A 27867-nucleotide genomic window follows, 5' to 3' on the forward strand; every position below is an offset into this window, starting at 1 on the left:
ATGGTATACAGATTGCTAAAGAAGTGAAACTATCACTATGTGAAGTCATATAATATATACAAAACCGTAAAGACTCCACCAAAAAACTGTTGGCACGGATGTATGAATTAGGTTAAGATTGCAGAATAAAAAGAAAAAATAAGACATAAAAATCTGCTGCATTTCTATACACTAATAACAAAATAATAATGATAATAAATAATTAAGAAAACATTTACCTTTCCAATTGCACCAAAAATTATAAAATACCTAGGAATAAACTTAACCAAGAAGAAAAAAGATGTGTAATCTAAAAACTAGAAAACACCAATAAAAGAAATGGAAGACAACACAAACAGCTGGAAAGATATACTATACTCTTAGATTGGAAGATTAGCATTAAAATGTCCTTACTGGGCTACCTGGGTGGCTCAGTCCCTTAAGCAACTGACTTCAATTCAGGTCATGATCCCATGGTTCATGAGTTCGAGTCCTGCAGTGGGCTCTTTGCTGACAGCTCAGATCCTGGAGCCTGCTTCGGATTCTGTGTCTCCCTGTCTCTCTGCCTCTCCCCCACTCATGCTCTCTCTCCATCTCTCAGAAACGAACATTAAGAAAAAAGTTTTTTTAAATGTCCTTACTATTCAAAGCAATCTACATACTCAATGCAATCCCTATGAAAATACCAATAGCAATTTTCACACTAAAAGAAATAGTACTAAAATTTGTAGGTAGAACCACAAGAGGTTTTTTTGTTTTTTTTTTTTTAATATTTGTTTATTTTGAGAGAAAGGAGACACATGCATGTGAGCAGGAAAGGGGCAGATAGAGAATCCCAAGCGGGCTCTGCACTATCAGCGCAGATGCCAGCACAGGCCTCGATCTCATGAACCATGAGATCATGACGTGAGCTGAAATCAATAGTTGGACACTAAACAACAGAGCCAGCCAGAAGCCCACACAAAAAATCCTGAATAGCCAAAGCAACCTTGAGAAGAAACAAGAAAGCAGAAGGTAGCATGCTTGCTGATTTCAAACTATACCACAAAGCTACTGTAATCAAAACCGTATGCTATTGGCATAAATGCAGACACACAGATCCATGCAAGAGAACAGGGAGTCCAGCAATAAACCCACATCTAAGTCAACTAATTTATGACAAAGGGGCCAAGAATATACAATAGGGAAAGGACAGTCACCACTTCAATAAACGGTGTTAGGAAATACGGACAGCCACATGCAAAAGAGTAAAATTAAACTGCTATCTTGCACCATACACAAACTCTAACTCAAAATGGATTGAAGACTGGAACACAAAGCCTGAAACTATGAAAGTCCTCGAAGAAAACAGGCAGTAGGCTACACATCAATCTCGGCAATAAGTTTTTGTATTTGACCCTAAATATAAAGGCAACAAAAGCAAAAATGAGCACGTGGGACTGCATCAAACTAAAAAGCAAAGCAGACCATCAATAAAATCAAAGACAATCCACTGAATGGGAGAAACTATTTGCAACCATTTATCTGATAAGGGGTTAATGTCCAAAACACAACTAATATTACTCAATAAGAAAAATCAAATTTGATTTAAAATGGGCAGAGGATATGAAGAGACATGTTTCCAAAGAAGACATACAGACGGCCAACAGGTACTTGAAAAAGGAACACTACATCATCAGGGAAGCGCAAACCAAAACCACAATGAGATATCACTTCATGCGATTAGAATGACTATTATCAAAAAGAAAAGACATAACCACTGTTTACAAGGATGTGAAGAAAAGGAAACCCTTGGGTACTGTTCATGGGAAGGTAAATTGTGAAGCCACCATAGAACACAACATGGTAGTTAGTTCCTCAAAACATTAAAAATACAACTATCATATGATCCAGCAATTCCACTTCTGGGTATTTATCTGAAAAAAATGAAAACACTAACCTGAAAAGACATACACACATTTCTTCACTGTGCTCCTATACAAATAAATGAAGAATATATAGGTATACGTTAAGTTATATACGTTATGTATACTAAAGTACATATATTTTACATATGTATATATTATGTATACGTATCTTATAAACATGATATACATGTAGAATACTATTCAGCGATAAAAAATAATGAAATCTTGCCATTTGTGGACACCATGGATAGATCCTGACGGCATTATGTAAAGTCATAGAAGTCAGACAAAGGAAGAATAATACCGAATGATCTCACTTAAATGGAATTTGAAAAATAAAAACACAAATACAGTGATTTTATAGATCCAGGGAACATACTGGTGGTTGTCAGAGGTGTGGGTTTGGGGGTATGTGAAATGTGTGTGTGTGTGTGTGTGTGTGTGTGTGTGTGTGTGTGTGTGTGTGTATGTGTATCAAAATGATGTATTGTCAAAATGACACCCCCACACATACACACGCTCTTCAGCAACTTATGCTGAGGCAATTGGATAACTACATGCAAAACAATTAAACTCATTCCTCATCCCATACACAAAAATGGGTAACAGACCTAAATGTAACAACTATTTACTTAAGGAAAATATAAGAGTGAATGCTTTTGTCCTTGGGATAGACACAGCCCTTTTAGATACAACACCAAAACCAATAGTGACAAAAGATAGAACAGATAACCTGTACTTCATGAAACAAAACTCTTTTGCTGCAAAGCACACAGCCAAGATAGTAAAATGACAACGCCAAAACGGGAGAAAATATTTGTAAACGATATACTTAATTAGGGACTGATATACAGAATATGTAAAGAATGCTTACAACTCACCAATACAAAGACAACTACAACTAAAATATTAATAAGGCAAATGCTGTTGAATATTAAGCTTGTATCCAGCAACCATCCCATAAATGACTTCTATGTTGTAGGAGTGTGCCGCATTAGGATTCTTAGACAATCGAATCTCTGCAAAAAGAGGAGTTTTATTTCTTCCCTTGTCACCTTTCATATCCCTGTTTTGTTGCATTACCTAGGATTTCTACTAAGACGTCTAAATAAGAGTGGTGAAACCGGATGACCCTGACTTGCTCCTGATCTTAGAGAGAGAAAGCACCCAGTTTCTCTTTATTATATGTGATGTTAACAGATTTTTTGGTAGACGTTTTTCATCAACTTGAGGAAATTCTCTATTCCTAGTTTGCTGAATTTTAATCATACATGGATTCTGTTAAATGCTGCTTCTGCATCAAAGGATCCTATCAAAGGATCATACAGTTTTTCTTTCTGCAGCTTACTGATGGGATGGATTATGTTCATTGATTTTTGAATGTTGAATGAGCTTGCAGGTTTGGAATAAATCCTAATTCGTCATGGTATATAATTCTTTTCCTACACTGTTGGACTTTATTTGGAGTTCTGCATCTATATTCCTAAGAATTATTTGTAGTTTTCTTCCAAGAGCGACCATCTGCTTTTGGGATTAAGAAAACAATTCTTTGGCCTTAAAGAAAGAGTGGAAAAGTTCCCTCTAACTACAAATCATCCCTAGGAATTTACAAAAAGGCCACTCGAGATAATAAATAAATTCAGAAAAGCCGTAAGCCACAATATAACCACCCCCAAATCAGGTGAGGCGTCTATGCAACTGCAATCAACAATCTGAAAGGAAATTAATAAAGCAATTTTATGTATAACAGCATCTTTGTCAGCCTATGGTAGATTACGCTGATTGGTTCTGGAATGTTGAACCACTTTTGCATACCTGGAATATATCCCACTCGGTCACGGTGTAGGATTCTTTTTGTACATGGCTAGTTTCTATTTGCTAATACTTTGTTAAGGAATTGTGCTAGTAAATTTATGGGACATATCGATCTATAGATTAATTTTGTTTCCTGGGCTATGGTTACATGGTTTTGGTATCAGGATAAGAAAAAACTCCATTAGAACGGTTTCCTTCTAGAAAAAAAAAAAAAAAAAAAAAAAAAAAAAAAGGAGGTTAGAGTGGGAGAGAGCCAAAGCAGAAGAGACTCTTAAAAACTGAGAATAAACTGTGGGTTGATGGGGGTGGGAGGGAGGGGAGGGTGGGTGATGGGTATTGAAGAGGGCATCTTTTGGGATGAGCACTGAGTGTTGTATGGAATCCAATTTGACAATAAACTTCATATATTGAAAAAAAAAAGAACTTTTTCCTTCTATTTTTCTAGAAGAGATTGTGTAAAATCAGTGTTAATTCCTCCTTAAATGGTTACATGTTTGATAGATGGTAAAAACATCTGTAGATTTTTTTAATCTATTTTAAATTAAATTTCTTTAATTCAAATTATCTACGTCATCTTCTATGACAATGTATGGACCATTCAAATTGTCCATGTCATCTTGAGTTTGGTAGTTTAGGATTTCTAAAGAATTGATCCATCTCTTCTCGACTGTCAAATTAAGAGAATAACATTTAAAGTATCATCCTGTTAATGAATGCAGAAGTGATAGCCCCGTTCATTGGTGGTTTGGGGTGTGCGTGCGTGCGTGCGTGTGTGTGCGACGACTGCTAGGTTTATCATTTTTTTCTAACCACTGGCTTTGTATCATTAGGTTTCTCTGTTTTCCTATTATAAACTTCATTGATTTCTGCTTTTTTTATTTTCTTTCTCCTACTTGCTGTGGATTTACCTTGTTTTTTTCCAGTTTCTTCAGGTAGAAAGTTCATTATGGATTCGAGACCTTTCATCTTATCCAATGTTAGCATTTATTACTATAAACTTTCCTAACAGCACTTTAGCTGCTTCACACACAAATTGGTATACTTTTTCATTTAGTTCTAAGTATTTTTAAAATTTCCTTTGAGCCTTCTTTGATTCATGCTTTACTTACATGGGTCTTGTTTAATTCGTAAGGTCTGTTGACTTCCTGTTACTGATTCAGTTTGATTTCTTTTTTCTGTTTTGTGAGGGTTTTTTTTGGGGGGGGGGGAATGTTTTTATTTATTTTTGAGAGAGAGACAAAACACAAGTCGGGGAGGGGCAGAGAGAGAGGGAAACACAGAATCTGAAGCAAGATCTAGGCTCTGAGCTGTAAGCACAGAGCCCAGCACGGGGCTTGAACTCACAATCCGAGAGATCATGACCTGAGCCGAAGTCAGACTCCCAACCAACTCAGCCACACAGGTGCCCCCACAGTGTGATTTCTTTATGTATGGACAACATAGCATGATTTCAGTTCTGCAAAATTTCCTAAGCTTTCTTCATGGCCCAGTATATGGTTTCCCTTACTGAATACTCCACAAGCACTGGAGGAGAACACATATCCTGCTCTTTTAGGTAGTATTCCTAACCAACTGAGCCACTCAGGTACCCCAATCTGTTAGGTAGTATTCTACATTTTCGTTCAATCCTGTTCAGGGATGTGCTCTGCAGCTCTTCCACATCTGCTATTAATTCATATCTGTTGTCTACAAGTTCTACCAATTACTAAGAGTAAGGTGCTGAATTCCCCAAATATAATTGAAGGTTTGTTTATTTATCCGCTCAGTTCAGTCAGTTTTGATTTGTGTCCTAGGAGGTTCCGTTGTTTGGTGCGGTCACCTTTTGGATCACTGCCTTTTTCTCTAATAATTTTCTTTGCCGTCGAGACTACTTTATCTGATATTAATGGAGTCAATCTTGCTTTTGTTTTCATTAATATTTGCATAGTACATCTTTTTCATAAAATTTTATTGTTTATTTTTGAGAGAGAGAGAAACAGAGCATGAGCAGGGTAGGGGAAGAGAGAGAGGGAGACACAGAATCTGAAGCAGGCTCCAGGCTCTCAACTGTCACCACAGAGCCTGACGTGGGGATCAAACTCACGAACCGTGAGATCATGACCTGAACCAAACTCAGATGCTTAACCCAGCCACCCAGGCGCCCCCATCTATTTCTATTCCTTATCAATCTATGTTCTGTGTGAAGTGAATTTTTTGTAGATAACATATTTCTGCATCATGTTTTCTGTTTCATGCAGTCTACCAATTTATACGCCTATTGGTATATTTAGTTCATTTACATTGATGGTGAACACTGCTAACGTCAAGGTTTAAGTCTGCCATTTTATTTTTCGGTTGTTTTCTCAGTTTCTCATTCATCTCTTCCTAACTTATTTTCTTACTGGTTACCTGAACATTTTTTTAAACATTCCATCTTCATTAATTTAGAGTATTTTGTTTTTTTCCGTTTACACTATTTCTGAGTGTACCACTTCATGTAATTTTTTAGTGGTTGTTCTAGGTATTTGAGACAATTTCTAGGTAAAAGACACATATAATTTATCATAGTCTTCTCGGATCAAAACATCGTATCACTTCAAGAGAAATGTAACACTTTAATTCCATTTAAAGCCCTTTATTCTATCTTTTAAATGTAATTATATTAATTTCTCCACACATAGAGCATCAAATCATATTTCTAAATTTTGCCTGAATCAAATATGATGGTAGAAACTCATGAGAAGGAAACTCCATTATATTTACCCTTATTTTTGCCACTTCCATTTTCTTTCTTTTCTAAAGTTCCACCTTTCTAGTGTTATTTCCTTTCGATTCGGAGAAGGTCCTCTAGCCATTTTTAAAAGTTTTGTTTGCTTACAACACTTTCTCTTAGTTTTCCTTTTTATGGTATCTTCAGCTCTCCTCTCATGAATATGTGTTCATAAGATACCGCTTTTGTCTGAAAGTTCTTTTCTTTCAATACTCAAAAAAGGGCATTATTTCCCTCTAGCTTCCATGCTTTTGGCTGAAACATCCACTATCATTTCCAAAGAAAAGGAGATGTTTCTCTCCGGCTACTTTGAAACATTCTCTTGTTTTTAGAAATGTAATCATGACATGCCATTGGCGTGGATCCCTTTGCATTTTTCTTACTTACAGTTCATGCAGATTCTTCAATGAGTATTTTTAGCTCTTCTGCCCAACTTGGGAAGTTTTCAACCATTATTCTTTAAAATCCTTCAAGTCCCACCCTCTCTTCCCTTTCTGTTACTCTTCTTCCCGACACAGAGAGAATCCACCCTCCTCTCGTTACCTCCATGCCTTCCAATCTGGACTGACCATAATCACCCTTAAGGAAAACGACAAGCGTCCTCTAGCGACATCTGTAGTGCTTATGCTCTTCCCAATATCTTCTCCAGGGGCGAGAAAGATCTTATAAACATAAACCACACATTGCTTGTTAACCAAAATATACTAAAAAGGATAACATTAAAAACTTTAATAAGATTTATGATATTTACCTTGTGGACCACAATTGCCTGACGTCATTTCCTGTCCCACACTCATCAATCACTCACTCCCCTCTGGCCATTGTGACTTTTTTTTTTTTCGCTATTTCCCAAAAAACACCAAACACATTCCTGCTCATTGGCTTAGTGGGTGCTATTCCCCTTGCTGAGAAGAGGCAGAAACCGCCCGACTCACACAAACATTTCACTCAAATCCTGCTCTAATGGTGGCTGATCTCCTACTTCAGGTCTCCCCTGACTACTCTTCTTAAAGCAGCACAATTTAACTCTGCTCTAATTTCCATGGTCATTTTTTACCACTACACAGTGTTAATACGCAGAAGTATCTCTTTCTAGTGCTACTTTTTAAATGCATGAGACATATAACTATATAAATTCAAGGTGCACATGTTAGTTTCAGACAATTATAAACTGTATTATGACTGCTACTGTACCAGTAATCACCACCTTTATTATGTTACACAATTCCCATGTCTTATTAGTGACTGGAACCATTCAGTTCTGGTGTCTTGGCAAGTGTGGTTATCACAATACGATACTGTCTGCATTCTTGATATGGTATCCGCTATCTCTAGGCTTACTTAGTACTCTTCCGATCTTGTGCCATCACTCCTTTCCCACACCCCATCCCCTGGGAACCACCACAGTACCCTCTGTTATCGTGAGTTTGCCTTTTCCGGATTCCAGATATAAGTGACACCATACGGTAACTGTCTTTCTCTTAAAGTGGCAGGATGTCATTTCTCATGATCGAATACTACTACTCTCTTTTCTTTCTTTAGCCATTCATGAACTGACGGGCACGCAGATTGTGTCCAGATCTGGCTATTGTGAATAAGGCCGTGATACACAAGAATGTGTATATTCTCTTCGATATCCTCTTTTCATTTTCTTCGGGTATGTTCCCAAGTACAACTGCGGGATCCTAGGACAGTTCTATATTTAACTGCTTGAGGAATCTCCACACCCTTTTCCACAGTAGGTGAACCAATTTACATCACCACCACCGACAGTGCACAAGAGTTCCCTTTTCTCCTCATCCTCGCCAACACTTGTTTTCTCTCGTCTTCTTGGTCCTAGCCATTCTAAATGGTGTGATGTGGCTCGGGGGTGCATGTCCCTCACGTTAGTGACGTTGACCACCTCTGCATGTATCTCTTGGCCACTAGTGCTACTTGTATAAAGTCACTGGCACATTATTCTTTCACTGCTGTGGCATTTATTAATTGTTTTTAATCAAAAAAATTTTTTTCATGTTTATTCATTTTTGAGAGACAGAGACAGAGCACGAGTGGGGCGGGGGGGGGGGGGGGCGGCGGGCGGGCAAGAAATAGGAAGACACAGAATCTGAAGCAAGCTCCAGGCTCTGAGCTGTCAGCACAGAGCCCGATGCAGGCCTCGACTCATGGACTGCAAGATCATGACCTGAGCTGAAGTTAGACGCTCAACTGACTGAGCCACCCAAGCGCCTCTCACTACTATGGAATTTAGACAACAGCAAGCACTCAAAAATTATTTGAGTCGGAAAATCAGTGTATGAAACAATGCCTGGGAACAGCAGGAATGCAGTGCAACAACGCCGGTAAGGTCGGAGGCTGACACTGCTTTGAGAAACACACACTCATGCAGGAAAACGATGGCAAAGGGGAGGAGGCAAAGACTGGTCTGTTGACAAATGTAAGAATGGTGAATATTCAAAACGTGAATCAAACAGGAGAAGATTTTTCGTGAGAGCAGAATCTGGAGGTTTGGTCCAATAACCAGTATTCTCAGTCACTCACTGGATTATGACTTCTAACAGGTACCTTAAAAACACATTCCAAAGTTGTCCAGCCCTGGGTTAATCATGGGAAGATAATAAATGTCCTGACGTTCATCGGTGCCGTATGTATCCACTCACCTGGGAGGCTCTGGCTTGGGAATTCTTCCTCCCATATCCATGGCTCCTCTCCTTGCTCCAGCCTGAAGATCACCTCTGGTTTGGTAGCACAGGACCCTGTCAACGTGAAATCATTCAGGATTCAGACCAGGTGGCCTAGACTTCAGGGCCTCTGGAAGAGGAGGAAGCCGCTGCAGCTGCTCGGTGAAGAAGCCACGGAACACTTCACTGGAGAGGTAAACACAACTACCTTCCTGGCGCCCAAAAGTGTTGGTCAATCGGCAATGACTCCTGAATTCCAATCTTAAATATCATTCAACGCGGCGCAGAGCCTATACGCCTCATAATTAACACAACCAAAACATGCTACTTGGAATTATATAAAAACAGTCCTTACCCACTGAGACAAGGTGGCTGTAGTTCTCCAGCATCACGTCCCTGTACAGGGACCTCTGACTTGAGTCCAAGCACTGCCACTCCTCCTGGGTGAAGCCCACGGTCACATCCTTAAATGATACCGATCCCTGGAATCTCTGTTCAATCTGAAATGTTCAGAATTGGGTGACATGGAAAAAGCTGTATGCGAACCAATCCTTCTCATGATTACCAAAACAGTCTGCAGAAGGCGTGTTTGGCTTTAGGCTTTGAGGGAAGACGAGAAATCTAACAAACGCTATGCCATTGCTTCAGGGTATTATTAATGTAAAAATCACCAAATCCCACAACGTATCCGGAACTGTTCCAATTCTTAGAAATGCTAAGATTAATAAAACTGTTCTTGTATTCCAGGAGCACGTAATCTGATAAGAAAACATGCAGTAACAGGTTACAATCGCTAAGGTGAGGTATGCACAAGACAGACTAAAACAAACGAGCAGCAAAATTAGCTCTTTATGGGGCCTCACTGAAGAACGGCTGGTGGAGAAGAGGAAACCCGTACTCTCATGAACACAGGGTCGTGGTCCCCGGTGCAAGCAAAGGCGGGGCTCCATTAACACGTTCGGGAAATGAGAAGAGGGCAAATGGTGGAGGAAAAGTTGAGAATCCAGCCTGGATCTGTGATGACAAGAAGTGCCAGAAAGGAATTCATGGAATGGATCACAGAGTAAATTAGACCGAGTCTTCAATGTGTGATCACTCTCCACCTTAAAGAATATTTTGGAGTACTGGGGCGCCCGGGTGGCTCAGTGGGTTGAGCGTCCGACTTCGACTCAGGTCATGATCTCGCAGTTCGTGAGTTCGAGCCCCATGCTGGGCTCTGCTGACAGCTCAGAGCCTGGAGCCAGCTTTGGATTCTGTGTCTCCCTCTCTCCCTGCCCCTTCCCTGCTCATGATCTGTCTCTCTCTGTCTCTCAAAAATGAATAAACATTTAAAAACGTTAAAAAAAAAAACCACTTTTGAGTACTATCAAACTTGATATTTATGAATTACATAAATATACTATCAATACATTTTGTTACAAATTTTTATTCTCCAGTTTAAAAGGTAAAAGCCGAGGGGTGCCTGGGTGGCTAACTTCGGCTCAGGTCATCATCTCCCTGGTCACGGGTTTGAACCCTGCATCGTGTTCTGTAAGGACAGCATGAAGCCTGCTTGGGATTCTGTATCTCCCTCTCTCCCTGCTCCTCCCCAACTCATGTTCTTTGTCTCTCTCTCTCTCTCTCTCAAAAATAAACATAAAAAAGTTAAAAAATATATATAAATAACATGTTTCTACCTGTTGATGCAGCTACATATCGTGAGTATAAAGGCTGAGGTTCCTTAAATATCTGAAGTGGGAGAACACACTGAGACATGACACGTCTATGAAGAAGTGAGGGGGAGCAAGATGATAAAATCAGCAGCACACAAAGATCTTCCCGAGTCATTTTCAAAACCAGGAGGCACCTCGGGAACCACTGAGAACACTTCCAGTATCATTTGTAATGTGAGTTCCGGTTCCCACGTTTCAAGCATCAAATTGCCAGAAGAGGCATCTTCCGGTCGACTAGGAGTCAGGACATCTCAAATTTGTCCACTTCTCAAACTGCACTTTCTGCAGATGAACTATTCTATAGAGATCCCGAACGTAAATCCTTATACGCTTCTGTAATTTCAGTACCTATAGCATAAAGGTGGTGTAGGATTGCACTAGCTAATCCAGAAAACTTACTTAACGTAGTATTATCCGGGCACATAATTAGAATTCACCAATCAAGAGATATATTCGATTCCAAATCATTCCTGACATACCAGCTCTGTCCTTTAATGAAACTGCTTCAAGAAATTTTTTTAGGTTTCTTTCTTTATTTTGAGAGAGAGAAAGAGCACGAGCAGGGGAGGGGCAGAGAGAAAGGGACAGAGAGGATCCCACGCAGGCTCCATGCTGTGAGTGTGGAGCCCCAAGCACGGCTCCATCCCAGGAACCGTGAGATCAGGACCTGGACTGAAAGCAAGAGAAGGATGCTAAAGCCACTGAGCCACCCAGGTGCCCCATGAAACTGTCTGAAAAACAGTATTACAAATATTCTTCATTAAGGGAAACAAAATACTTCAGAGGGCTTCCACAAAATACGGGATAGCAGAAGATGACTGAAGTAAATGTAAAGGTCGAACTGCAGTAATAATAAAGGTCCTTTCATATGTTAATAGAAAATTACAAACTACAACCACAATTTAAACTTAAATGATGATTAGTATTAGAATAAAACTTAAATACTGAACCACTCTAGAAGGAGTAACTTTAAAAGCGTATCATCAAAGGTCACTTGATAAATCATGTGACCACTGACAAACCACTCACAACATATTTTTTCCCCTCTCCAGTAGGTCCAGCGCCCCAGCCTGCCCCTGTGGGTACATCACAACTCCTGCCCACTGACATCAAGCTGGGCCACGTGACTGGCTTTGGCCAATGAAAAGTGGTACAAGGGAAATGTATCACTTCAGGGAGAAGTTTCAGAGACATCATCCTTCATCCTTGACCCCACAATGCACAGCACAGAGAGCAGAGCCACGCCTTAGCCCGTAAGATCACAGACACAAACAGAAAATAAATTTAGGAATCCTTTGTTATGACACAAGCTGACGCAGTGTTGAAAAAATAAAACAAAATAATCCAGTAAAACAGAAACAAACAACCTGTAGAGACCACTTGTGTATACAACAGGCTTGAGCAGTCAAAGCTTGAGGAAAGCAAAAGGATCCACAGCGACCACGACCACCAAGCTGACGTGAACAGGCTCATTAAGCCACAGGCCCTCACTGACCAATGGGCTGCCCACGGCAGGCACAGGCCTAAGATTACCAAAAAAGGGGGAAAAGTTACAGCTACTCTAGAACTACAGCCCCTCACCACCGCCTAGTAGCAGACGGTCTCCCCTTTGCCATCCCGCCCGCTGCTCCCTTGCAGGGTATCCGGTAAACTTCTATTTCCTCTGTTCTGTCTTGAGTGAATTCTTCACTGGCGCCTGCCGGCTCCCACTCAATCGGGGTGCCCCACACAACCAACAAAAAGCATAGGGAATAAATACATTGTCAGATGGAGGGACTAAAGCCTCACAAGAACAAATACAAATGGGGTACGTCACCCAATACAAAAAACAATTATGTTATTTTAGCCTTGAAAATCTTGTCTTTTCATTTTTAACCAGAAATGAAAAATCATGAGGAAAACAAAACAGGATCCCCACCGTAGGACTTACAGTAACGTCAAAATCACGTGCCCTACACAGTTCTAAGAGTTTCTCCTTATAAAGAGCGATGTCTCATTCTTAGAATCCTCACCAGCTGGCACACATTAGGACACGTACTAACTATTCATAAATGGTTAATGAACGAAGTGAAGGAAGGCCTAATTAAGGTACGTTACAGGGAATACCAACTGCAGCGAAAGGGAGACTTATTTCAGTGATAAAAACAGTTGCAGTCAAATGGAACAGAAGAGAAACCCCCCAATAAACCCACGCATATATGGTCGACTGATTTTTGACAGGGTTGCAAAAACACACAATGGAGAAAGGATAGTCTCTTCGGTAAATGGCAGCGGGAAAACGGGATACCAACACGCAAAAGAATGAAACTATACCCCTATCTTACACCACTCATACAAATTAACTTGAAATGAATCAGACTTAAACATAAGAACTGATACCATACAATTCCTAGAAGCAAACATAGGGGAGAAGCTCAACATTGTTCTCTAGGATGATGTTTTCTTTGGATAAGATGCCAAAAGCAAGGCAACAAAAGCTCAAACAAGACTTTATCGAACTTAAGAGCTCTGCCCAGCAAACAGTCCATGAACTGGAAAGTAACCTACAGAATGGGAAAATATATTCACAAATCATGTATCTGATAAGACGTTAATATCCAAAATGTATAAACAACTCATACAACTCAAAAACCAAAAAGCAAATAATCCAATTAAAATGAGCAAAGGACCTGAACCGACATTTTTCCAAAGACCTACAACGGCCAATTGTACATGCAAAGGTGCTCAATATCATGAACCATCAAGGAATGCAAATCAAAACCACAATGAAATATCTCTTTCACACCTCTCAGAATGGCTATTATCAAAAAGACAAGAAATGACAAATGGCAAGACTGTGGCGTGAAGGGAATCCTCATTCACTGTTGGTGAGAATGTAAATTGGTGCTGCCACCTTGGGAAACACTATGGCGGTCCCTCAAAAAATTAAAAATGGAACTACCAGATGATCTAGCAATCCAATTCTAGGCACAAATCCAAAAGAAATGGAATCAAAACTGCAAAAGACCCCTGTAATCCCCTGTTCACTGCAACATTATTGATAGTAGCTGAGGCATGAGGCTTAGTGTTCATCAACAGAGGAATGGGGTAAAGATAATGCGTGTATACATGCATGCATATATAATAAATATATATATAAACGCGCGCGCGCGCACACACACACACACACACACACAATGGAATACTATTCAACCATAAAAACAAAGGAAATCCTGCCACTTGAGACAATATGGACAGACCTTGAGGGCATTATGCTAAATGAAGTAAGTCAGAGAGAAAACAAATATCATACACTATAACTCACCATAAAGCCAATTTCATAGAAACAGAGTATAAAATGGGGACTGCCAGAGGCTGGGAGAAAAGAGGAAAAAAATGGGATGTTGTAAGCCAGGGTCATGAGATCGATCCCCACACTGGGCGCAGAGCCTACTTAACAATGAAGAAAGAAAGGAAGGGAGGGAAACAAACTAATTCCAGGTAAAGATGTCCCTACCTATGAATGAATACCTAAGAAAGAAGTAGAAACAAAATAAAACACAATCTTGGGGAGAAAGCAGGAGGAAATACTCAAGAATTCTTGTTATGAATTCAACATATCTTTGACACTAAATACTAAATCCTAACAAGAACATGTCCCCCACCAGGAAAAAATACCTCACTGCTCAATGTCTCTCATGGACACAGATACATAATTCTAAAACAAAATATTGTCATGACCCAGTTAGGTTTATTTCAGACATATCTTGTTAGTTTTACATTTAAATTTGTTGTAATTAATTTTACATTAAATTTAATTGCATAAGATTTGATGTAATTTACTAAGAAAATGAAGGAGACAAATCATATGACGATTTCAGTAGGTGTCCAAAACCATTTTAAATAATTTAATTGGCACTCATTGGGGCGCTTGGTTGGCTCAGTCAGTTAAGCATCCAGCTTCGGCTCAGGTCATGATCTCACAGTTCGTGGGTTCGAGCCCCAAGTTGGGCTCTGTGCTAACAGCTAGGAGCCTGGGGCCTGCTTTGAATTCTCTGTCTCCCTCTCTCTCTGCTCCTTCCCTGCTGGTATTCTTTCTTTCTCTCTCAAAAATAAACATTAATATTTTTTTTTAATTTAATTGGCACTCATTAAAAAAAAAGAAAAATTTTAGGTAACTAGGAATAAAATTGGACATCCTTGATGCCATTATGAAATGTAAACAAATACAGCAAAAATCCATACTGAAAGGAAAGTTTCCCCCCTACTCTTGCTTCTATTTAATATTATATATTTGAGGACCTAAGAGGGCAATACAGAAAAAAAAGTACAAAATCTGGGAAAAGTATATGGCAGTGTCACTATTCCCAGATTATACATGTGTATACATAAAAAATCCAAATTTTTGGATATACAGATAAACAATTAGATGTGGTAAATTAGTGTAGAAAACTTGTTGGAAATAAGGTCAATATATAAAAAATAACATGCCAGCAACAAGCAGTTAAAAAAGTGCAAATAAAAATATATTTAAATATTAATACATAATACAGGGTGGCTCAGTTGACCATCAGACTCTTGATTTCTGCTGTGGTCCTGACCCCAGGGACGTGGGATCCAGGCTCATGTCGGGCTCTACCCTGAGTGTGGAGTCGGCTTAATTCTCTCCATCCATCTCCCTCTACCCCTCTCCCCAGCTCACGCTACCTCTCTTGGGTGGGGGGAGATACATGTATATTTTTTAAAAACCACTAAACACAAAGAAATAATTCTAACAATGGGTGTGCAAGAATTCCACCCACTCTTGAAATTGCTGAACACTTATACACCATAAATTTATGAAATTTGCACAAACTCAATAATCAGACACATACAAATTAAACAGTGAAGTTTGTAACCATTTGAAGTAGAAATAACTTCTGTATCTGGAGAAGACACAGTTTTCTGATGAGTAACAATTTACCTAGAAAAATGAGAAATCCTAATATCCTGTAACTCAAAAATATTAATCACTGGACACTGGACCAATGATTCTTAAACTTAATGTGTTATCAACCATCACACGGACATCCCGTAAGAACACAGATTGCTGGGCCTGGCCCCCAAAAGTTCTCTTCCAGTAGGTTTGGGATGGTGGATCACAATCTGCATGTCAAACAAGTTTCGAGGGGACGCTGCCATTTCTGGCCAAAGATCCTCACTCTGAGAAGCAATGCTCCAGGGTCTGGAGATACATCTGCATTTACCATAGAGAATGACAAGGATATTCACAGCAGCTGTTATATTAAGGAAACATGCAAATTACCTACATGTCTATCAGTAAAATATAGTATTTAGAATACACTGTGTCCACACAGCGGGAAAATCCAACATTAAAAGAAACAAACTACAGGGGTGTCTAGGTGGTAAAGCATGTGACTCTTGATTTCAGCTCAGGTCATGATCTCACTGTCGTGAGACTGACCTCTGCACTGAGAGCACAGCCTGATTAAGATTCTAATTAAAAAAAAAAAAAAAAAAGGAAATAAGCTACATATGGATAGATCTCAAATTACTAGGGAACTAAGAAGAGAAAATGCCTGTCAATTACACATTAAGATAATTTACATATTTTTAGAAGTACTCAAAACAATAAACAGTATTATTCAACCATTTTTCCAGTATCCATCAAAAGAGACAAAGAGTCTCCTGGAAAGAGTGGTCAGTAAATACAATTAAATCATTGGCAACCTTTACCTGGACAGATCCCAAACAGTGAAGAAGAAAAACCAAGGCAGAAAGCTATGGGATGAATATGACGGAGAAGCTCAGACAGACTTACTGGAGAATTTAACTTTAAACGATCGGCTATAAAACTCGCATACACAACCCGGCTAAAGTACTCATGGAGAGTTCTTGTTAACCAGCACGCAGGCCATATTCATTCCTCTAAACGTATGAGGGTTTTTATTTTCTTTTTAATGTTTATATATTTTTGAGAGAGCAAGAGACAGAGTGTGAGTGAGAGAGAGGCAGAGAGAGAGGGAGACACAGAATCTGAAGCAGGCTCCAGGCTCTGAGCTGTCAGCACAGAGCCTGACGTGGGGCTCAAACTCACGGAGTGTGAGATCCTGACCTGAGCCACACTCTAAAGCTCAACCTACTGAGCCACCTGGGCGCCCCTAAACGTATCAGGTTTTATACCAGGATCGAACAAGACTATCATTAAATTAACTACTTGAGCTATCTCTTGGACCCTTTTACTTTCAGTGAGGAATAGTTTTAGGCACTCATTTCAGGGCTGTCACAGGAAGGTTAAAAGATAAAAAAGATATCATCCAAGAAGTCTTTGTGTCTTATAAAAATTCTGTCTGTATCCAAAAGACTGTGTCTTCCTTTCTCCGTGATTATCAGAAACAACAGAGATGTTATTTGTAGGTCAGTTTAGAAACTCTAAGTTATAGAATGATCAGTATGTATCTAGAAGCCACTTTAGTTTTGCTATTGATCTGCCACTACTTTCTGTAAAGGTAGATTTCTATCTATTGCTAATTTCCCATTAGTATGGGACTCACAAATCTCACCAGGTCCACTGCAAAATAAAGTGGGGAATGAACAACTTACCTGGGATTTGTTCATTTTCTGCTGCCTTGGAAAAGTGTAGACAACTCTGGTGCTGTGCTGAGTTACAGGAGGAATGAGGTCCTAAAAGAGCTGGCCTGCCTGATGGCTCCTGAACGCTCCTGCCCTATAAAACTATACAACCCAATAGATAGGAAGCGTGTCAGTACCCTTCACCTTCAGAAAGGACAGCAGATGCTCAAAGAACAACTATCTAATAGGACTCTGACTTAATCATGTAATGGCTGCTGGGCATAAAAGTTTTCACTGGGAAAACCTAAATATTTGCTTCCTGGGGATTTTTAACAGTTTAAAGCTCTCTTGATGTTCACAAAAAAATTTTAAATTAAAAAGTAGGTTTAAATAAAACATACTCAGTGAAGTAACATTAAGTCTTCACCAAAACTGCTACAAAAAATACTCCCAACCTGGGGCACCTGGGTGGCTCAGTCAGTTAAGCCTGGATTCTTGTTCAGGTCAAGATCTCAGGGATGGTGGGATGGAGTGAGCCGGACATCAGGCTCTGCGTTGACAGTGTTGAACCCGCTTGGGATTCTCTCTCCCTCTTTCTCTGCTTCTTCTGGGCGCTCTCGCTCTCTCTCTCCCTCTCCCCAAAATAAGTAAACTTAAAAAAATACTCCTGATTAAACTGTTTATCAATTTCCCCACTGTTACTAAACCTTTGATTACTGATTACACAGAAAACGATAAAAAGCAATGCTTTAATGAAAGGTCTATGTTTTCATTTCTTGATCCTGGTTGCCGTTTCTCAAAAGGATCTTTTTAAAAGCAATTTGCCTTTCCTCGTGTGGAAAAGCAGGCAGTCTCTCTGGAGTCGGGAGACACAACTTCCAGGCTTCGCCACTAACAAACTGTGATTCTGAACAAGTCAGTAACCTTCGAGAAGAAAAACAAACAAACAAACAAACAATGTTTCTATTCAATGAGACAAAAAGTAAGGGATTCTTGGAGATCCTTCCCTAATGCCGGACTGAGTAACACCACACCTCAAGAAGCAGTCGCGCACCCGACTGGAGAGCCGCTCGGGGGACTCCAGGAAGGAGACAAGGAGAACCAAGAGGCGGGGCGGTAACCGACTCAGCCCAGGCAGGGGAGCCCGTCTTCCCGGACCACCCCGCCTCCGCCCGACGCGCTCGCGCCCCCCTCCCGGCCGCGGCGCCGTCCCTCTCCCACCGCCTCCGGGCACACGCCCTCCTCCCGCGGCCTCCAGAACCGGGCCCCGCGAACGGCCCCGGCCGCTCCGGCAGGGACTGAGCACCGGGGGGCCCGACCTCTAGCGCTGATGGACACGTCCCCATCCCGCCGTCCCCGGTCCACGGACCTCCTCCACGCGATCGGGCACCGACCGCCGGGGCACAGACTCCCGGGCACACGGCGCCCCCATTGGCCCTCGTCCAATCGTCCCAAGCTCACCTATCGATCCCTGCACATGAATCCGCAGAAAAGGTCAGAGACACGGCGGGTGCAGAACCCCCCCTCCCAACGAGAACTGAGTTAAACGGAAGGAAAAAAAGAAACAGGACGGAAGTGCAGAGACGAGGAGGCGGTACTAGGCAAGCGCAGAACCGGGCAGTGGGAGCGTTCCGCGCTGAAAGCCAGAGCCACCGCTCCTTTTAGACTCCTTGAGCGGCGATGGGCTTTAGTGGAGAGTGTGTAGTCTTTATCTACCGTAAGAAGGTTGGGGCGCTTGTTAGTTACCCAAACAGTTACCCAAACTGTCAGATCGCGTCAGGGAATCCCCAAAAGTTGCAGATTACAGCCGAGATCTATGTGCACCCAGTGTGCAATTTGGACACTGAGCTGAGCAGTCAGGAAAAGGAACCTGCTTGTCGACTTCACTTTCTAAATACTAGGAAACAGATTCCATCAAGCAATAAAACAATTTTTAAAATAAAAAAATAGTATCTGACACCGCCAGCGATTCTCTCTGGAAATAAAAAGCCAGGGGACGAGGGTGGGATCAAGCAAGATAGTTCATCAAAATCATGAAAGCAATGAACGAAAATCGTAGATAAATCAGAAAATCGACAGTTCAAAAGAAAATGTCTTTATTCGTCTACATAATCTTATTCTTCCTTCTACGACACTAACATTACTTGAAGAAATGGAGATAGACCCTTTCACTGAAACTCTATTCTGTGACAAATTCCACTAACACTGTCAACCAACTTTTGTACATACTTCTTTCTCTTTGATTTTTGTGTACTTTAATAGGTACTTTACAAAAGCATTCGTAACTTCATCTGTAACACATGAAAAGCTAAACTGACAACATTTCAAAAAGAAAACTTCCCAGGAAATATCAACACGTATAATATTGCTCCACTACAAGTAGTCTGGCATCTGCTTCATGGAAACATGGCCATGATTAAGAGCGTTTTTTTGAATGTAGTCTAATCAATACAGCATTTCAAGGCAATGAGAAATGAATGGAATATTCCAAACAGCAAGTCATTCGCAACAGTTTGGAATAGTCTTAGGTACATAGTTCACACAGGGCATAATTCACAGGGATCCAAGATTTGAAATGTGTAAAATAAACCACTAGGAAAATAAAGGTGACAAGCTGTGACACCAAAAATAAAAACCATAAATTTAGTATCCGATGCGTTTTAGTATTAGCAATAACAAGTAGTTCAGCTCGATTTTAAGTTAAAAGCAAATAAACAAGGAAATATATTTTTAATATTTGAAAGAAAAGATATGTTAATTAATAAAGACACCTTTAAGTCAATAGAAACGTGAATCCGGCTACATAACTAAGCACTCATGATAAAAAAGAAGTGACAGTGAATGACAAATGTATGTAAAAGTCTATTAGGAGAATTTAAAAGAATGCAAATGTTTAAGTAAAAACATGTAACCTATCATTTATTGAGAGAAAATTTTTTCATTTTACTTCTATACACAGAAGTTCACTCTGGTGTAGTTTCAGGAATTGTGACAAAATGCGGAGATCTGTGTAACCACCACCACAGCCAAAATCCAAAACTATTTCACCACAGCCCTCAAATTCCTTCGTGCTACTCTTTTGAAGTCAAACTTCCTTACCGCTCTATCCTCTGGCAGCTACTATCTACACGTCATGCCTACAGGTTTGCCTTTTCTGGAAAGTCCCGTGCATATAGAATCTTACAGTATGTAATCTTGTTGAGTCTGTACCTTTGACTGAGTACAATATACTTCAGATTCATCCTTCTTATTTTACGGATCAATACACATACATTGTTGGTTTTTATTTCCCAAGTCCTTGGGGCGCCTGGGTGGGTCAGTCCGTTAAGCGTTCCAATTCGGCTCAGGTCATGACCTCATGGTTCCTTTGTTCGAGCCCCACTTCGGGCCCTTTGCGGACGGCCCAGAGCCTGAAATCTGCTTCGGATTCTGTCTCCTCTCTCTGCCCCTCCCCTGCTTGCACCCTGTCTCTCTCTCTCTCTGGTATGTGGTTGAGGAGATACTTATTCCCAGTCACCGTTACTCTGAGTTTAATCCATGTAAGCTCCCTGGAGGCTCGTTTCTATCAAATTTTACCGGATTGTTAATCTGGCACTTCCAGCACGTACACGACTCCACGTGACGCTATCATAAAGTTAACGTTCAGTGATGTGCGTACAAGAATGTTTACATCAGTCAGGGTCCACCCAAATGTTATGAGAGAGGGAATTTAATAGAGCAGGTTAAAACAGGCATTTTAAAGGCAAAGTGGACACTGAGGCAACACAGGCGTAACACGGGCAGAGAGCAGCTCCCATCTCAGGGAACCATGACGGAAGAAGTCACTCAGGAGAGCGGCCCCACAGAACTGGGATTCCACACCTGAAGCGGAGGAGGTGCTGGGTCATGCTGATACTACAGGTACTCAGAGAAGAGCCCTGCAGAACTGGAATTCGGACCTTCAGACCTTCAGACCTTCAGAGCGGTGTCGTCCAGTTACCGCAGGCCGCTCAGAAGGGCACGGAGGTGGGGGGATAACGCCTCTGAGGCTCACGCCTCCCAGCTGGTGTGCCCATCGGGGAGGGGTCAATATGGCTGCACCTGGGAGACCTAAAAGAAGCTGGTGAGAAAACATGCTGGGATTCGACAGTGGTGATGGTTGCACGACTTTGTGAATATACTTACAACCCACTGAATTTTCCACTCTTAAAGGAGTGAATTTAATGGTAGGTGAATTATATCTATCTATCTATCTATCTATCTATCTATATATAGATAGATAGATAGATATATCTATTTTGAAATTTTTAAAACAATTTTTAAAAAGAAGCTGTAGTCTACTACTAGTGGCCAAAGTGCAGGGCCATCGCTGGGGCGATGTTAAGGAAAGCATCCCGTGATGACACCTCACAGCCTGGAGCCTGCTTCGAATTCTGTGTCTCCCTCTCTCTTTGACCCTCGCCCCCACGCGCTCTCTCTCTCAAAAATAAACATTAAAAAAAAAGAGGTACTTAAAAAATAAGTCAGTAACACTAAAAAAAGATAAATGGGGAACCTGGGTGGCTTAGGTGGCTCAGCATCCAACTCTGAGTTTCAGCTCAGGCCATGATCTCACGTTTCTGTGAGACTGAGTCCTGACGGGCTCTGTCCTGGAGGTGCAGAGTCAGCTCAAAATCAGACTCCTCTCTCTGCCCCTTCCCAACTCGTACCTTCTCTTTCACTCCCTCAAAATAAATAAATCTAAATAAGTAAGTAAATAAATAAAACTCAAAGATGTTCTTAGCAATTTTCTGTATCCGTTATACCCACGCGACCCTGAAGAAAACAGCCAACCTAGAAGAGTGACGCTGCCAGATATCATAACTTATAATTAAGTTACGATAAATAAAACGCAGTGGTATTGTCATGAAGGATAACTCAGCCAATACAACAATCAGAAAGCCCAGAAACAAAACCACAAATACATGCTCACCCAATAAATGACAAATATAAAACCACCAATCAGCAGGAGAAAGGACAGTCTTTTCAACCGTCATCAGAAGGCATGGAGAAGATCAGACATAACTCAGAAAAGATATTTTCAATAAATACATATTTCTACAAACAAATCATATCCAAGATATATTATAAGACTTCTAGAATTCATTTTTAGGGAATTTTTTAATATAATTTATTGTCAAAATGGATTACATACCACACTCAGTGCTCATCCCAACTAATGCCCTCCTCAGTTCCCATCACCCACTTTCCCCTCTCCCCCACCCCCCATAAACCCTCAGTTTGTTCTCTGTATTTAAGAGTCTCTTATGGTTGGCTCCCCCCACCCCTGTTTGTAACTATTTTTTCCCTTCCTCTTCCCCCATGGTCTTGTGTTAAGTTTCTCAAGATCCACATGAGTAAAAATATAGTATCTATCTTTCTCTGACTGACTTAGTTCACTTAGCATAATACCTTCCGGTTCCATCCACGTTGCTGCAAATGGCATGATTTCATCCTTTCTCATTGCCAAGTAGTATTCCGTTGTATATATAAACCACGTATTCTTTGACCATTCATTAGTTGATGGACATTTAGGCTCTTTCCATAATTTGGCTGTTGTTGAAAGCGCTGCTATAAACATTGGGGTATAGGTGCCCCTATGCACCAGCACTCCTGTATCCCATGGGTAAATTCCTAGTAGTGCTACTGCTGGGTCATAGGGTAGTTCTAGTTTTAATTTTTTAAGGAATCTCCACACTGTTTTCCAGAGCGGCTGCATCAGTTTGCATTCCCATCAAACTTCTAGAATTATTCAATAAGACCAATAACCCAATAAACTGGTATCGGCAAAAGACCTGAACAGTTACTTTGCTAAAGGACATCCAAAAAGCCAATGAACATATGAAAGCATACTCAACATTAGTCATCAGAGAAATGGCAATTAAAACCTGACGAGATAGAGCAACACACCGACCAGAATGGTTGAATTTAATTAGACTGACAATATCAAGTGCTCATAAGGATGAACTGCAATTAAACTCCTCACACACTGCTAGTGGCAATATGATTTAGTACAACCACGTTGGAAAACTGTTAAAACTAACACACATTGATAAATCTAGATACGTAGCTACTCTGTACCCAGCAAGTCCATTTCTGGTCACACATCTAACACACATAAGAGTTGAGGGGTGTTGGGTGGCACAGTCAGGTGAGCATTCAACTCTTGGTTTCAGCTCGGGTGATAACCTCACGGTTCATGAGATTGGGCCTCACATTCGCTCTGTGCTGACAGCATGCAGCCTGCCGGGGACTCTCTCTCTCCCTCTCTCTCTGCTCTCCCTGTCACATTCACACTCTCTCTCTCAAAATTAATGAATGAACTTCATTTACAGATTTCAAAGATTTAAAAACAGTTTGTGTCCTCCAAAACACACACAGAAGAATATTTACATCAAGGCTTTTCAAATACCTTAAAACTCAAAAGAAATAAGTTTCAAAACAAGTGTGTTTCCAATACGTATCCTAAAGATGTAGCATAAAAATAAGGAGATAAACTCTGGGATAGTCACAACGGAATGCTACACAGACACATACAGCAATTAACTAATCATACACACAACATGGGTATTTTTCAAAGATACACTGATGAACCAAAGATGCCCGGTACTATATGTATATATACACACACATATAAAATACACATGGTTGTTATACACATATACAGACAGTATGTCTTAACTCAATATAACTTATTCCAATAAAAAAAAGATAACATTTGTGTTATCTTTTTATAGATAGTATAGATATCTTTAGTATAGATAGAAATAGAAATATATACTATAGAGAGTATACATATCTTTAGGTAGTATGTCTTAAGATGTCTTAACTCAACATAACTTATTCCAATAAAAAAAAAGATAACATTTGTGTATAAAAGTGACAGTAGGAGATTCTGGGTGATTCAGGGACAGTGAACATTTGAGTCAAGTCAACATGCCACTTCCAAAGGTTCATCGGAGCCTCTAAACAGTGATTCCTGAAGACCACTTCAAAGACCATTTCAATGGTCTTAAGCTCTGAACTAACGCTTTGTCATCTAATTTCCTCCTAAACTCCAACTGACTCACACTGACGGACTCACCTGGGTCACTCTGGCCTGGGGACTCTAATATCCATGGCTCCTCTCCTTGCTCCAACTTGAGGATCACTTCTGGTTTAGGAATGGATAACCCTGTGAATAAGAATCGGATCACGTGGGACAAACTGGAGGAGTTTCAGGACTCCTCAAGGTGGACGACAGTATAACTCAAAGACTACACAATAAAAAAAATTTAATTTAATCCCTGTTATGGGACAGAGGGAAACAAATTCCTTGTGACAACCAAAAGGGATAAACCATCCTTGGCCTCCAAATTCCAAAGCTAAATATTACTGTAGTCTACAAAAACTCTACACGTTTCTGTAAATAAAAAACTGGAGGCCTGCCTGAGAAACAAGCACTACCTACCCACTGCGACAATGTGGCTGTAGTTCTCCAGCATCACGTCCCTGTACAGGGTCCTCTGAGCAGGGTCCAGGCGCTGCCACTCCTCCTCAGTGAAGCCCACAGTCACATCCCCGAATGACAATAATCCCTGCAAAAGCACATTGTGCTCAGTCTAAAGTAGTCAGAATCAGGAAATATGAAAAAAAAAAAAAAAAAAAAAAGATGTTCAAAGACAAATTCTTACATGTCTTGCCGTTGAAAACTGAACAGATAATGTTAACCTCTACTATATATATATATATACACCTTGTTTTGTGTTAGACTTTGCGAGTAAAAAAGAGATTAGAGTAGAAATACCACTGACGAATCAATTTATTCTTTAATGCAAACGATCTGAGTGCACACATGTACTTGGAACTGCCCTGGTTCTGACAATTCCAAGTGGAATAAAATACTCTTTCTGATCTCAAAGAAGATATTCTCATTAGGAAATCCGCAAAGACATAGCTGCCACAGGAATTAAAGAATCCACACCTAAGAAGACATTACGTTTATACATCAGGCTGATCCTTGGCACAGAGAGAGCCTACCACCATCAAATAATAAATAAGTAAGAAGAAACAAAAACAGTAAGAAAATACAGCAAACATTGCAGACTGCGGAGAATCTGATTTCCAAGCCACCACATTATTAAATTCAAATGCCCAATGTTTAATCAAAAAATCACAAGGCATACAAGAAAACAGGAAAACATGTAACCATATAAAACTCCTAAAAAAAAAACAACAGAGGTGCTAATGAGCTCCTTGACATAGGTCTTGGCAATGGTTTTAGGTTTGACACCAAAAGCAAAAAAACAACACAAGAAGAAATAAATAGGAATACATCATAACTAAAATGTTTCTTTGCACCCCAAAGAAAATCATCAACAAAAATAGAAAGGAAACCTACTGAACACAGAAAATATTCCTGACTCCTGTATCTCATAAGGGACTAATAGTCAAAATGTATAAAGAACTCACATAACTCACTTGCCAAAAAAACATGAATACACATTGTTCAGAGAAGACACACAGGCCCATAAAAAAGATGCTCAACATCATTCATCATTAGGGAGAGGCAAATCAAAACCACAATGATATTACCTCCTACCTGTTAGAATGGCTATCAAGAACACAAGGAGGAACAAGTGTTAACAAGGATGCAGACAAAAGGGAACACTGGGCACTGTGCGTCGGAATGTAAACTGGTGCTATGGAGGCTGTCCAGACAATTAAAAGTGGAACTACCATATGATCCAGGCATTCCACTTCCAGTATTTACCCACCCCCCCCCCCAAATAAAAACATTAACTCAAAAAGATACATACACCCCATGTTTGCAGCAGCATTATTGACAATATCCAAGATATGGACACAACCTGTCCACTTACAGATGAATGCATATAGAAATTGTGGTATGTATATACAACGGAATATGATTCAGCCATGAAAAAGAGTGAAACCTTGCCATTTGCAACAACATGGATGGACTTTATGGCATGATGCTAAGTGAAATAAGTCAGGAAGAGAAAGACAAGTAAGTACGTGATCTCTCTTACATGTGGAATCGTAAAAAAACAAAAACAAAAAACAAGCTCATACAGAGAACAACTTGGTGGGGGGTGGGGTGGGGAAAATGGGTGAATCCTTTTCTAGTTTAAAAAACTGTCTTCAAGAGAACAAGGAAACTACAATATCTTTTATGAACATGGATGTAAAAAGTCCTCAACAAAATATTTCCAAACAGAATTCAGCAGCATAGTAAAAGGATTATTACATATCACAAAGCTATAGTAATCAAAACACATGGTACTGGCACCAAAATAGACACAAAAATCAATGGAACAGAATCGAGACCTCAGAAGTAAACCAAAACCTGTATGGTCAATTAATCTATGCCAAGGGAAGCAAGAATAAACTGTGAAATAGACAGTCTCTTCAACAAATGGTGCCGGGAAAACTGGACAGCTCCATGCAAAAGAATTAAACTGGACCACTTTCTTACACTATACACAAAAAAGAAACTCAAAAGGGATTAAAGACCTAAATGTCAGCCCTGAAATCATAAAACTCCTAGAAGAAAACTACACCCAGTAACTTCTTTGACATGGGCCATAGAAACACTTTTCTAGATATGTCTCCTCAGGCAAGGGAAATAACACCAAAAATTAACTGTTGCAACTACACCAAAATAAAAAGCTTTTGCACAAAGAAAACCATCAACAAAACAAAAAGGCAACCCAGTGAATGGGAGGAAATATCTGAAAATGATATATCTAATAAAGAGGTTAATAACCAAAACATATGAAGAACTTACACACCTGATTAAAGCAGACATACAGGAGCGCCTGGGTGGCTCAGTCAGTTAAGCATCCGACTTTGGCTCAGGTCACGATCTCACGGTTCGTGGGTTCGAGCCCCACATTGAGCTTTGCGCTGACAGCTTGGAGCCTGGAGCCTGCTTCAGGTTCTGTGTCTCCCTCTCTCTCTGCCCTTCCCCTGCTCCTGCTCTCTGTAACCCTCTCTCTCAGATACAGGAAAACATGTTCAACGTCACTCATCATCAGAGAAATGCAAATCAAAACCACAATGAGGTATCACCTCACACCTGTCAGAATGGCTAGTATCAAAAAGAAATAACAAATGTTGGCGAGGATGTGGAGAAAAATGTAAATTTTTGGTGGGAATGGAACTGGTGCAATCACTGTGGAAAACAGCATGGTGGTTTCTCAAAAAAGTAAAAATGGAAATACCATATGACCCAGTAGTTCCACTACCGTGCATTTAGCCAAAGTAAATAAAACACTTAATTTGAAAAGACACATACACCCCTATGTTTACTGCAGTATTATTTACAATACCCAAGATATGGAAGCAACCAAAGTGTCCACTGATACATGAAGGAATAGAGAAGATTTGGTATATATATACACAATGCAATATTACATAGGCATTAAAAAGAATGAGATCTTGGCATTTGGGAC

At 40.2% G+C, this 27867-nt stretch overlaps 1 protein-coding gene across 1 annotated transcript in view; it reads right to left on the reverse strand.

Moving 5' to 3' along the window:
* The window catches only part of LOC109248848 (zinc finger protein 33B-like), a 46323-nt gene that overhangs the window by 15114 nt on the left and 3342 nt on the right, over window positions 1-27867 (reverse strand). Inside the window, exons 2-5 of the mRNA XM_053910136.1 lie at window positions 24864-24990; window positions 17426-18319; window positions 9487-9631; window positions 9111-9206 (exon numbers count right to left, since the gene is read on the reverse strand). Coding sequence (XP_053766111.1) covers window positions 9111-9206; window positions 9487-9631; window positions 17426-17440 — 256 coding nt within the window. The 5' untranslated portion in view covers window positions 17441-18319; window positions 24864-24990. The remainder of the gene's footprint in view (window positions 1-9110; window positions 9207-9486; window positions 9632-17425; window positions 18320-24863; window positions 24991-27867) is intronic.

This window comes from Panthera pardus, unplaced genomic scaffold (assembly GCF_024362965.1).
Source record: "Panthera pardus isolate Hobbes unplaced genomic scaffold, ASM2436296v1 HiC_scaffold_22, whole genome shotgun sequence".
In the NCBI taxonomy this organism is placed as follows: Eukaryota; Metazoa; Chordata; class Mammalia; order Carnivora; family Felidae; genus Panthera; species Panthera pardus.